General features: G+C 32.4%; 1 protein-coding gene across 3 annotated transcripts in view; it reads right to left on the bottom strand.

Annotated features, from left to right (window-relative positions):
- Positions 1 to 242: 242 nt before the first annotated feature.
- The window catches only part of LOC148600789 (uncharacterized), a 38,966-nt gene continuing 24,623 nt past the window's right edge, over positions 243 to 14,585 (bottom strand). The window contains exons 8-10 of one of the 3 annotated variants that reach the window (XM_088556075.1): positions 5,423 to 5,462; positions 4,859 to 4,968; positions 243 to 3,121 (exon numbers count right to left, since the gene is read on the bottom strand). In XM_088556075.1, the coding sequence (XP_088412201.1) occupies positions 2,583 to 3,121; positions 4,859 to 4,968; positions 5,423 to 5,462 (689 nt within the window). In that variant the 3' untranslated portion in view covers positions 243 to 2,582. Of the gene's footprint in view, positions 3,122 to 4,858; positions 4,969 to 5,337; positions 5,463 to 11,404; positions 14,227 to 14,585 lie in introns of those variants that run through there. The other 2 variants (XR_015917220.1, XM_088556076.1) reach the window with 2 other exon arrangements.

The raw sequence follows: 14,585 nt of genomic DNA, 5'->3' as shown, positions 1-14,585 counted from the left end.
CGTTTTTAGCCATTTTGGCAAACTTTTAGTTTTGCCTTAAACTTTAAAGTACGTCTAAATTTGAAGAGTTTTATTATTTTTTTTATCTTTCCCGACGTATACCTGTAAGAATTAGTGCTGAAAAATAAATCAATGGTCTCAATATTCTAGTGGAAAGCGAAAGATTAAAATCCAGGGATTAGACAGGGAGAACAGACACAAAACAAAAACATGGAATAACAAAAATAACACGTACAAAGAAGAAATGAGTAAAATTTTTAATTATTGCACTAAACCCATGTATACAGTTTTATGTATTACATTACAAAGACGTGTCAGCTAGCACATTTATATTGTAACTATTACACGGATGGACAAGCACACAAATCACATCTTGGGTATTTTGGATTATTACCTTACGGGTTGGTTGATATTACTTGATTACCAAATCAATACACAAATAAGCTATCATTTTGTTTAAGATAAAGAGAACGTTCCACTACGGAAATGTTCGATAATGTATGAGAAACATGAAAATACATCACAATCGGTACATTTAACTCCAGTTGATGTTACATTTATTTGCTAAACAAGAAACATGTAGTAAACTGACAATGATTACAGACAACTGAATATAATTCATTGATTGGAAAATACTAGACTTGTGTTCTTACTAGGAATGCCAGTTTGTATCCCTTGCTATTTGAAGTAAAAACAAGTAACTACTTGTCAAGTCATTTTTGCGTCTTTGAATATAAAATGGTACTTCAAATGAAAGTTCATTATTACTTTAAATCGTATAAAACGTAAATAAAAAAAGTTTTGTGTATGTCTACAAGCTTTTCTTATGACAAACAGTATTGGTTCTATATTGCAAAACTCATTAATCCGGCTTTAAATATGAATTCGATCGGTTTGTGCTTTTCATGTCACAAGTATAATAGTAGTGAAAGTTGTCAATTTCCTCATTATGGTTCGTTATTTAGCATATTTTCTCTTGGTGTATAAACCGACAGAACCTAACTTTTGTCGTTCTACAAAATAATAGGTGCATATCTTCAATATGTATAGAAAGATTATGCATAGTTTCAATGATATTGGTTCATTACATTTTGAGTTACAGATTACACAAAGTAGACACCAACTAAGCTTAACGGACGGCAGACGGACAGATGGGCGGAAGGACGAAAAGTCAAGCGGGTATTAGACATGCTTTCATCGTTTATAACGCAAGTGAAAAAAAAACAGATTTAAGAACAAACGTCTTAATATTTCTAAAGATAAAATATGAAATGTCCAGTCTAATTACAATAACTTATTGTGTAATTTACTTTTCTAAAAGAAACATAGTCATTTATATGGGCGGAGCGTCAGCGACGTATAATATATATATAGAATGTAAGACCAGAACTATGAATGGATAAAAAATATTCTGACGGAAGTCGACACGGAAGAAAGCGATTGGGCAAGTGCGGAGGAGCTGTTTCCAAATACAACATTGAGTTGCGTTCATCATATACATAGCCTAAAACCATATTATGTTTTGCAAACAATAAAAAAATCCCAACATTTTAACAAATTATGAGGCCTGCTCCAATTGATGGAAAACTTGGTTACATGTAATATTTTGACAAACATCTTATTTCTGTAAATGACATGCTTTGAAATTACATAAAGAATATTAAATCATTCCATTTGAATTTCATATATTATGTTAAATGCAGGAAATATAATTATAATAATAAAATATAGGACATAAAAACAACATGGCATTTTCATATCCCTTTTAATAAGACTCCCTTAACATACTCAAGACGTTGTCAAAGCGACAATGCCAAGTAATAACCCTGTTATTATATATTATGACGTTCAATTGAAATGCATGATCATTAATCAACAATATACTACACTATAAAATAAATATATATAACATAAGATAGAACAAAGCCTTGCACAGGCAAATGAGGCAAAAAGTTTTGTTTTTATCAGAAAACTAATGTCTTAACTTATCATAACTTTTGATATCCATTTCAAATAGCAGGATCATGATTAGTTGAAAATTTGGATCTAAAGCACTTCGATGCCTTTATATATAAGGCATTATTTCAAACCTGAACGCAATTGCAAGTTCAATACCCTTCACCTGACTCATTCATGGCAAACTCAGTTTCAAGCGGTATAACTGATCGCATAATTATTTAATAATCCGAACTAAAACCAGTAACAAGCAACGAGCTTTTAAGTAGTTAATTCCACGACTGCAAACATAAGTTCTCGGACTGATAACTTACTTTAACATCCGGTATTATCAATAATGACAAAAAATGCACGAATCAAGATTAAATATCTGAAAGTATTACTGCATTTCGTCAGATAGAAAGATATGCTACCTGAAGCCTCAGAATTATAGGATTATTATTTATTTTATTATTTCAAAGCAACATTTTTAAACACAACAACAATATTACTATGTTTTTCATGATTATAACACATTGATAATCTCATGTTGATTTGAATTAGATTCTAACAGTCAAATGGGTTTTGGTCACTCGCATTGTAATCTTCAGTAATTGTTCCTGGTGCTAATTTCATACAAAAAGTGGTTATGTGATTGGTGGTTCACACTCCTGTTTGTTTAGCGCAATATCATATGTCATATTCTCTGTTGCATGGAAAATAACTTTCTCTACAATCGATTTGTCACTCCTCGACATTGAGACCTTTTTGTTTTCTTTAGTTGAATTATTTATGGTCTGATAAATATTAGATGTATTTGAATTATTTGATTGGGGTTCATAGCTTTGTTCTTCTACTGCCGTACTTAGTCTTTCATAATTATTTGACGAACGCGCAGTACTTATTATTGTGGAACCATCTTTAACATAATTTAAGGAATGTTTGCGGTTTCTTTTATTCATGACGTTTTGTCTGTCAGAAGTCTCAATAAATGTGATTTCATTTTCCTGGAGTAAATTTTCTTCTGTTATAATCTCTGTGGCTTCTCCATCATATGTTTTTCGTCTGCATTTTATGCAACATCTTTTTTTGGGCAAGGTTGTAAGATTAGGAAATATTTTATCATACCATCTATTTATTCTTGTCAATGGTGTCTGATAAATTTGAAATTTTAGACTATACTGTTCTGAAAAAAAAACATAAGCAAATGCTTTTTATTTTGAACAAAAGAGGGCTATATTTTTCATAATATATATTCATACAGATTGATTGATTGATTGACTGATTGTTGTTTTTAATGCCGTTTCGGTGACTTGAGCCATATCACGCAAGAGCATTTGAACAACCTTGCAGCATTTAAAAAGAGATCAAAGAGTAATCAAGGAAACATTCTACAAGCAACCACCGAGCTGCTCGAAAAAAGTCAAGTCCAGGGTAGCCGAAAGCGTAAAGGAAAATATGACACGTTGAACTAATCAGTTATCACTGTGCAGATGGATATACCATAAAACTTCTATAGTGATGACTACAATTTTGTAGCAACATAACCCTGTCCAGAAGCCTAGTTGAAAGAAGGCTGGCGCGATACAAAAATGTTTGCGTTGTTGCGTCAAGCTCTGGCATAACGTACGAGTTATGATTTGAAAACTCCATACGAAAGTTCTGAAGGGATGTTGCTACATATGAAAGGAAAAATGACAATACGGAATGAAAGGTCATCGCGTTCGTCCTTTACTGTCAATATAAAAGTGTTGGTCAAAATATGAGACTAACTTTACAGATTTTTTAGTATCCTTTAACTCAATCTCTTTGGGGTAGATGCTATCTCCAAAACTAGAACTGTTTAACGATAATACGTCATCTATACGGAAACGAGATTAAATGATCTAGCAAAATGAATCAGATCAGCTATAAAATTAGCCTCATAAAAGTAGAGGAGCAGAATTGTTCCCATTGGAATGCCAACCATTTGTTGAAAAGCGCGTCCACCACACTGAACAAATATGTTGTAGATCAAATATTCCAGCGTTTTGAAAACATATTCTTCGGTATATTGAAAAGATGATTTAGACTTTTTTTTTTTACAAAAAATGAGAAATCTTTACCAAGAACTATATCTTTTTCATCTAGGTGTACTGTCGTTTTTGGAGTAACAACGATGTGTAATGTTTTTTGAGTCTGGATTTTAACTGACTATGGGGAATAGAAGTATAAAAAGTTGAAAAAAAAGGTTTTAATGCTATTGTATTCTGATTATATTCTTGAATTGAGGGTTTCCAGAAGATCTTTCGAACTTTCGAGGATCCACATTGATATACATGTAATACCACTGCGGAAGTAACAAGTGTCGTGGTCAAAGTATCATCATAAAATAATTCATTAAAAGATAAAAGCTTTTTACATGTAAAATGTATGTAAAGGGATAGATTTAAGAAATAAAACATCAAGGAGGCTTTAAGAATATTTAAAAATATTAAACAATAAAAATATATCTAAAAAACGATATTGTATAAACCAATCTTTTGCAAGAAGTCAGCAACATTTCTTGATGGAACGATCTTAAACAAATCAGACATATTGTCACAATTGAAATATTTATACCTTAAGTTGACAAAATTTACACAATCTAGAAGAACATGTTTATTTATTCAGATAAATGTCGTCGACACAATGCATATCTGATTGAGTATTTTGATATCATTAAAAGAAATTGGTTGGAAGGAAAATTATTATGTAAATTGATTTTTTTTCATTTATGCTTAATTACCATCATTATGGCGCGATATATTAAAAAAGTAAAAAAAAACTTGTGTAGAACGAAAAACCGGATATTCATTAATCAAGACCACGACGACATAAAAAAAAAATAAAAGCAAAAATTTAATAAAACTCTGATATTCGATTAATTTTAATGAACTCTTACCTTTAAGAACAAATTTAATACACAATCGAACCAACCGTTCGCTTCCTTTCCATATCGTTAGGATTACCAGTATTAAAAATATGACTACAGCTACAGCTAAACTTATAATTCTGAAATGAGAATATTTTCATATTCAGTGACGGATTTGAATAGATGTGGGTTTCAAAGGCAAAATCCCAAATTAAGTAGGTTTGCTTTCTTTTTAGCCTTATAAAAACGACATCTATCTCCCAGGATTCGTCTTCGCTTTTGGTAGGAAAAGAAAATATAAGAGGTTATGTAACAAAAGTCTTGAAAGTGTAAATGTAATTACTAGTATAAATAAAAATTAGATTCAAACAATACTGTTCAAAATATTATTCAGTAACCATTTATTTGAAAATGACAAAAATTAATTTATTTATCCTGAAATGTATGGCTTTGCAAATTTGACAGTTCTAACATTGTTGGGAATTTTTCAGACCCTCGTATATGTTTACATTATCTTCCACGTATCAGTTTGATCCAATGGAGTAGTGAGACTGAGACTGCTAATCGCTTTAAGTCTTTCAAATCTTTACTCACATCGTTACTGTTTCATTCTCTTCAATATGTTTACTGATCGCTGAAATGAGAGTTTATACCTTGCTTAACAGTCAAAAATAATGTTTTAACTTAAAAAATGAACTCATTTGGAATAAACAACATGTTTGTTTTCGTAATGTACTTTAATAATGAATTGGTTGCATTACTGTTCAAAATACCACTCCATATACTTCTTCATAGTAAAGTAAAGCTGGTATATTTTCATACAGATCTATACACTAATACTCATGTCATTAAACAAACATCATGAAAATGCCCGTTTCTGGCCCCTTTTGTTCCCTTATTCATAATCGGTTTAAGTCACTATTCCTTAAATAAAGCAAAGGCTTTCTTTTATGGTACAATATCATGAAGATCTAAACATTTATACTCAAGTTATTTAATGGACGTGAAGTGTCAACGGACTATGGCGAGTACAGCATGTTTCCATTATACGACCGCAGTTGTATAAATAGAAAGCGAAGACGAAGTAAAATCGATTTCAAACTTAATTATCATAATACTCTCCCATGAACATTTGGGATAAGTATGGACACACCATCGAAACGTAATACAGCTCTTGATTTTGATGATGGTTAGATATGTAATACATAATACAAATTTGACCAGAAACGATTTGGTCACTTTTTGGTCTCTAATTCCTTATTTGTTCCAGTCAAAACCTCCAAAAACAACAAATACCTTCATTTGTTGATATTACAATATGTGCTAGAATTTCAAAGCAACCCAATTTCTTCACTCAAGTTATCATCGAAAAATAGATATAAAAAAATCCTGTTTCCGGTCCTTTGGTGTCCCTTCTCCTTACTTATGCTAAAGTCAAAACCTTAAAAACCAATCCCAGTTTTCCTACTGTGGCATGGAATATTGAAAAAATTTAATACGTTATGCCAGGGCTTGACGATACTACACAGACTTTTTGTATCGCGCTAGAATTCTAACAAATAGGCTTCTGGAACAGGGTTATGTTGCTACAAGAGTTAAGTCAATACTAAAGAAGTTTTATGGTTGTCAATATGAACTCGTGGATCGTTATGGTGTATCCATCTGTATTAGAGATTTTGAATCCTAACCGGGAGGGGGCAAAAAAGTATTCCTCTGAAGTCCAGGCAACAACTAGACTATTAGTGAAATTGTATAACACATTTAAAGTGCCATACCACCAAAGGAAGACTGACGGGTTAAAGACGAAGCTTTTTTAATAGGAGCCAAACAGGCACCGAACCAAGCAGCTTCTTTATGATCGTACAATATGAAAAGGATCTTTTATAAGAATAATAAAGGGAACCAAGGTTATAGCGGTAATCGAAAGAATGTAATCAAGGGACAAAGACAAGACATGGGAAACAGACATACACAACAAAGAACATGAAGTAACTAAAATTATACATACAAAGTAACAAAAGCAAATAAACAACTCGGACTCCACTGAAAACTGGAAAAATGTACCAGGTGCACCGATAGGGTAAGCGTCCTCTGCTTTTCTAGAAACACCCACCAAGGTGCTCATATAAAGTAAAGTCCGAGGTAGACAAACGAGGAAAGGAAAACTATGACACGTCGAATAAATCAGTTTTCATGGCGCAGATGGATACACCTGATAACATTTTGGATCAGTGAAGGAATATTCAAAGTAAAGTGCTTAACTTTAATGGGCACAGACTGAACAGTGGGAACATAGCATTTCAGCTTAATAGACTCAAATTTTCATTTTGAGTAAATGGTAGACACGGCACATTCTGCACAAAATATTAAAAATCTTTAAAATTTTCAACTAAAAAATAAACAATTTCTACAAAGTTTAAGAATACGTTTATGCTTCTCAGACCGATACATGTCATAAACCATTTAATCAGTCAGTGGTTATGGTATAATCTTGAGCACTTTTATAAAGTTACATTTACTTAAGCACAATCAATTGTCAAACAACAAAGAAAAGGGCCAATATTGCACAACGGTTCAGGTTAACTCGACCCGTCTAACTTATGGAAATATGTAAAACTATAATCAATACAAACGTTCCATAAATTGTATGAAACCTTGAGGTAAAATTGAGGACGTATTTGCATTTCAAGTGATACACAAAAACAAATGACATGCTTAGGACAGTTCTATATACATTGACAAATCTTCAATGCTATTCCAGCGTTTTACCAAAGAGATCTATTCACTTAAAGTCAAGTTACTGTCCCGACATTATGAAAATGCTAGTTTCTGACCCTTTTGGCACCTTATCCTAAATGGCTTGAGTCATAATCCCCAATATAAATCACACACCCTAGGCTACAATATCGAAGAGATTCATTTATTTTTAGTTAAGATGTCATCTAAAAATCATGAAAAAAGCCTACTTCTTTAACTTTTTGGTAACTTATTCGAAAACGGGTTTCAAATTCAATCCAAGCCTTCCTTTCGTGCTATGTCGCATTGTGGTACAATTTTAAAGAAATCCATTCACAATTAAACAAATTATTTTCCAGACATTACGAAAATGCTCTATCCCTAACCTCCTCGAGGCACAATCTCCAAAAACCAATCCCAGCGTTTTGTGCGATAAGTCACATTATGGTTCAATATCAAAGACATCCGTGCATAATTAATCAAGTCATTGTCTAGGCGTCATGAAAAGGCTTGGTCCATTTGTCGCCCCGAAATCTTAAACGGTTCAAGTAAAGTCACAACCCCTAAATTATATTTTTGATTTGTTTGTTTGTTGGGATTTAACGTCCGAGCAGCAATATTGCAGCTATATTCAGACGATGAACATGAAATTGATGATAAAATGAACATGAAATGATGAAATGAAAAAGGGATGGGACACAAGGACAATGGGGTCGACAAATTTTGATTGCCACTGGAAATAGGGAGAGGTGGGTAAGGTTCGGCAATTTAGCCTCCTGTGGGGGAGCCCTATGGTTCCTACTCCGGAAGAATACCACAGTAGGGTTCTTTAAAACGTGCGAGGAACGTGGCATCTTTCCCAACACGGTGTACCACTATGGTTTGCGGTCAGGTTTTCCGTATTATAGCCTGACAACCCCAGCATTTAACACGCCAAGGGTACCCCATTCCACCATCTGGGGCAAACATTCCAGTTGCTCTGTGGGCAGAGCGCCCTAGCCCCCGGCTAGGGTTCTGAGCACTATTTAGTCGCCTTTTATGACAAGCTTAGCGCTGCTGCAGGCCTACTCTTTCTGGCTTCTTTTGTAGTATTATTTTCATAAAGATCTATACACTTTTACTCAAGTTATTTTACGGAACTTAAGTGTCTACGGGCGACGACGACAGCATTATTCAATTATACGCGATTTATTGCGGTCGTGTAAAAACACAAATGATGAAGAAGCACTTCTTAATTTCGGTGGGAATAAAAGTTTGATAAAATAAACATCCCATGTTTTGTTATGTTATTTATATTACTTAACTGAAAATTAAGTTTCAGGTTCTTTTCATTGGTTATATTTACCAACATTTCAAAGATCTCCTGCAATTGTAACTATATTACTAAAACTATGAATGCGATTTAAATCAATGCTAATAAATTCCTGATCAAATTACAGAAGTAGCACTCCATAAATTGTTTTTTCAAGTTTAAAGTTGTACATTCATATTGATTTAATTTCTTTCCAACAGAGTACACAGTACTACAGTTTCTTTATCCTTTCTAAAATGAGAACAAGGATATGTAAGATTATGCGTTTTCCAATACTATCTGTTGAAACTATAGTATATAAACTCCTTTCCCATATTATCAAATATATAACGCCGAAAATTGCAAGGCGATATCACTCCCGAGCAGTAAACTGGTTATTTTGTCCGTCGTCAATGGTAACGTCATTGGCTAAAAAATAGTTACTTCAACCCCGACGCATTGTTTGCGCTTGATCAAAGTTAGTGGAAAATCTAGCCTCTGTAGGTCTTGTTTCATTTTCACTTTTTTTTCCTTTTTATGTTACTTGAGTGTATAGGGGCAACTCGTTCGCTCTACCTGTTTATCATGATGTTTTGGGCAAACTACAACATGCCCTGTGGTGTCGTTCATTGAGGACCAGTGGGTCCTGGTTGACTTTTTCATCCCGGTGGGGTTGTTTTCTCTTTCACGTATACACCATACCTATTCTTGTTATATTTTAATTATTATTCATATAAGATATGATCACGAGTGCCGAAGAATGTCTAGATTAAACGAGTGCGCGTAACTGGTTCGGCGCACGAGTTTAATATTAATACATTCTTAGAACGAGTGGGAGAACGTGTTACAGTGAAATTACCGAATTTATTTCACTGTGTGAATTACCAAACATTTTTAACTAAGAATATTCGGCAAAAATCACTGGTATCTATACAAACATCTATAGATAATGACATATAAAGATTATATACAAAAATATCTTGAGTTTCACAACAGCAATAAAACAAACAATGACATTCTGTGTTTATATAGAAGATCAATATCTTTTTCCACTTAATGTTTCGTTAGATATTTAAATGGAATTTGTTTGACTTAAAAAAAGAATGATGCAATATAAGGTGTATATTTCTTTAAATCTCTTACAAAACATATGTTCCATTAATACAAAAAAGACATTCGATTGCACATATCTTAAATATCTTAATTTTTTTTTAAAACAATAACAGAAAACGTAATGCATTTTATTATTTATATCACAGTTTATCTTTACCACAAGTTAGATATAATAAATAAATAGATTATAGAAAATTGAAAGCACCATAAATATATTTTTTTTTCATAATATTCACATTAACAATTTGTTTTCTAAAATATCATGCAATAATTCCAATCTAATTTGTATATTTCCGTGCATTATGATTGATTGTTTGCCTTTGACGACCTCGTCGAAAATAGGTTTTACAACATTGTAAATTCCATGTACATATCGTATTCAAAAACATGGCTACTACCGTGTTGACAAATGAAGAGCCGACAAAATGCGTGAAATGGTATTATCGACTTTATTAGCTCACCTGGCCATAGGCCATTTGAGCTATTGCTATCACTCGTCGTCGTTAACAATTTTCAAAATTCTTCTCCACTGACACCACTTGATCAATTGGAACCAAACGTATCTCAGATTTTCCTCGTGGAATCCTTCATAGAACTGATATGGGGTTTTTGATCCATCGAAAAACACGGTCGCTGTTACTTAAAATAGAACATAGGGATCAGACAGTAGTTTTTTGCATATATCTCCAAAACCGTTAGGTTCAGCGAAATTCTTTCAATTGCTGAAATGATTATTATCATTAGACATACAAACGTTTCCAAGAGATCAAAGTTTTCCGACGACTCAATGCAAGAGTTATTGCCCTTAGGTGGAAAATGACGTTTTGTTTTACCGTTTTCAACAAATAACTTGAAAACTACGATAGATAGAATGAAACTTTGAGTTGCTGAAATAATCCTTATGATAAGACATACAAACGTTTCTGGAATCACAGTTTCGGGACGAATCGTTGTTAGAGTTATTGCTCTTGAAAGGCAAAACGTTGTGACTTTTTGAAATGAAAACAATAAACAGGTTTGCGATTCAGGCTCCTGGGAGCCTCTTGTTCTATTTATTTTTCTGGTATCGTTTATTTGAAACAGCATTTTGTCAAAGTGTCAAAGTTCCTGATCTGATTTTGCACATCCATATTTTTTTTTTTTTTTTTTTTTTTTTTTTTTTTTGGGGGGGGGGGGGTGAGACAGTGTTTAATTGTCATAATATGTTTGTTTGCATATATCAATTTGATAGATAATAAAATATCATTTAATCATTTATATTATTCTTAACCTCTTTGAATTCAAGTAGTCGTGAAATACATAACTTATCTACCATATGACGTTTAATCATAACCAATCAATCTTATTCTCTTATCATGGAATTTTGATTAGCAACTTTTCTGTATTATTTGTTAGTTAACTTGAATGAAGGATTTATTACAACCATGAATCAACTGTAAGCTTTAAATAAGTTTATACAAGTACTGTAATAATTCAATAACATAATAATAATAGTAATTAAAATTATCACAAGGTTATGTTTCTTAATATTCTGACTAGGAATTAAAATGATGACTCTTTCTAGTACTCGTACATGTGAAAAAACGTATATTTCGCATATATATGAAATGCTAAAATATCACATTGGTTGATTGATTGATTGTTGGGGTTTAACGCCCGAGCAGCAATATTTCAGCTATATTCAGGCTACAAACAATCAAGTGGATGGTAAAATGAACATGAAATGATGATGAAATGAAAAATGGGATGGGACACAAGGATAATGGGGTCGACAAATTTTGATTGAAATTGGAAATAGGGAGAGGTGGGTAGGGTGGGGCAATTTAGCCCTGTGGTGGTGCCCTATGGGTCCTACTCCGGGAAAATACCACAGCAAGGTTCTTTAACGTGCGAGGAACGTGGCATATTTCCAACACGGTGCACCACTATGGTCTGCGGTCAGGTAATCCGTATTATAGCCTGACAACCCCAGCATTTAACATGCTAGGGAAACCCCATTCCACCACCTGCGGCACACATCCCAGTTGCTCTGTGGGCAGAGCGGCTAGCCCCTGGCTAGGTTTCTGAGCACTATTTAGTCGCCTGTTGCGACAAGCTTAGCGCTGCTGCAGGCCTATTCTTATAACAGTCGGACCTGCACGGGGCTATCACATTGGTTAATTCAATAGTTAAAGACCCTATTCTTATGTAACATACTACAATGACACCAATAAAAAACAAATCATGAAAAAAAAACAAATAACGTAAAGCAACAGATCTTAACAAAGCAATGTGTTTTATCAAATTAAGAGGGTGTCAATGCAAAAAAAGGGCAGTGGATGGCACATCACAAATTTCAAATTTTCTTTTTCAAAAATTTACCCATTTCATATCACAAATATATCATTTCCCAAAGTTGAATGTAGGTTTGGGATTAACTGCAGCAGTAAAAGAGAAGTTAATAACATAGAACGCACCGAAATTCATTGAAACAAAAATGTTACTCTTTAATTTTAGCAAACGGTTGTTTTGTTAAGGATCGTTCAAATCATTTTCTGAGCCATTCATTTTCGATTCAAAACGAACTTTATACCTTTTGAAATACACACATATGGTACATACAATACAGTGCAACAAAAACATTAAGTGGAAAAAAATTGTGTGTCACCCATATCATAGGATCTGCCTGTTTTTTTCACATGAACAGTCTCTTACTGTTTAGGACTAGTCTACAATAAATACTGCCATACAATCATGTACACTTTAGTTTCTAAGAGGTTCATGTTCTTCACATTTTAACAATTTTTGACAATGTTTAATATCTTAATTACATTTCTAATGTATTCATTAGTGAGGCCAGTAAAAAATAAATTAAGATTATCTAAATCTCATTTTGATGATCTACTGGTCTTTTTCTATATCGGATATAAAGGTAACACTGATGGTAATATTGCTTATTCCGTTATGTTGTTTACGTTTTTTAGTAATCTTTCGTCACTTAAGATCATGAAAAAAAAGTTTACAAAAAGTACTCAAAATGTAAGATAAAAAGTCATATCTATCATCCAGAAGTTCAAAGTAGATCTTCATTGATTTATATCCGTTTTCTATTTTTTTATTTGTTGAAAATTTCAGTAAATAATCTATGATATAAATCTAGACAGACAAGTTGGATCCCTTGGCTGGTTAATACTTTCAAGCACTCTCATTTGTCATCGATCCAGAAGTTGCTAATACAAAAATACCACTCATTTTTATATCGACCTGTCAGTCAGAATATGAATATTCATCATTCAAAATTGTACACACACAACCCAATTTAAAATTTTGACAACAAATATTTAATTCCACATTACAATACTTTATCAACCAATTGCTAAATTTTATTTCCTAAATTACAGTTTTATTAGCTCTTCTATTTCAAAACACAACACGACTTGTTTAAAAATCAAGTGCCTTGAATGAGATTCTCAAACCACTATATTTACATATACATTTGTAATAGAATAAGATTATAAGAATGTAACTGAAATATGATTAATACAGATAACAATTAAAAAAAAAACATTCAAAGAGTCAATATCCATATAAATGTAAAATTGTATTTAAAAATGTAAATAAACAGTAGCTAAATTATCATGTCGAAGTTGAACAAAAATCGTATCATCGAAAAAAAATAGAAAAACAAAGTTAGAATTGTTTTCAATATAAATTTATGTATATATTACAAAATGAGATATTTCATACAAAATTAAAGCATTTTTTTTTCTCGATTATTCCTTCTTGTAGTTTAGAAACCAAACGTACATAAATACAAAATAGTGTGCATAGAAGACCTAGGTAGAAGGGTGGCACATGCAAAATTTTGACTTCAAACATTTTTTTCTACAAATAGTATCAGAAAATTATTTTTAAGTTAATCTAAAAATGTATAAATGAGATGTAATTAAAAAAATAAATGAGATTTACAGCTATTACAGAATTCATTTGTTACTATTAGTACTTTCACTTCCGCTCTGCTGTTTTCTACCTTGCTTCTTCCTTTTTCCATTTTTCTTTTTTCTGTCTTTCCTCTTCTTTCTTTTATCTTTAAAAAGTTTATTTAGCCTCTTTTTCCTTTTTCTCCGTCTTTCTAATCGATCGATCATTTTCCGTAAATCAACTAAAAGCATTTCCAGGCTAGGAACCTTGATTTCTTTCAGTTCCTTTAACTCGTGTTTCACAGATTCCAAATCAGATTTCAATTTACGTATATCACCACGTTTAACTAGAACGTATGCTACAAAAATATAGAAATGAATATTCAAATTCACTACAGTGATGTAGTATGATGTAAGTTTTTTTTTATTAATTAACGCATATAAATAACAACGCATTGGAATTACTGTTACATATAATGATAATGATTTGAGTTAGTCTGCATGCCCGAGTCTCTTTTCTGAAATCGTATTATGTTTGTCGACAAATATTTTAATTTTAAGATTTTACTACAAAAATTAAATAAAACTACAAGAGCAAAATCACGGTTTATAATAATACATATGTCTTTGATTTATTTTTTTAGGTGTCTTTACATTTAAAACCTGAATTATTCACATGCACGCACCGTGCAGGTCCGGGTGTTAAAAGAATAGGCCT

Source organism: Perna viridis, chromosome 12, assembly GCF_037379345.1.
Source record: "Perna viridis isolate PV_CMFRI_1.1 ecotype Kerala chromosome 12, ASM3737934v1, whole genome shotgun sequence".
Lineage (NCBI taxonomy): Eukaryota > Metazoa > Mollusca > Bivalvia > Mytilida > Mytilidae > Perna > Perna viridis.
Note: the sequence above shows the minus strand (reverse complement) of the source record. Positions and strands in the feature narration are given on the sequence as shown.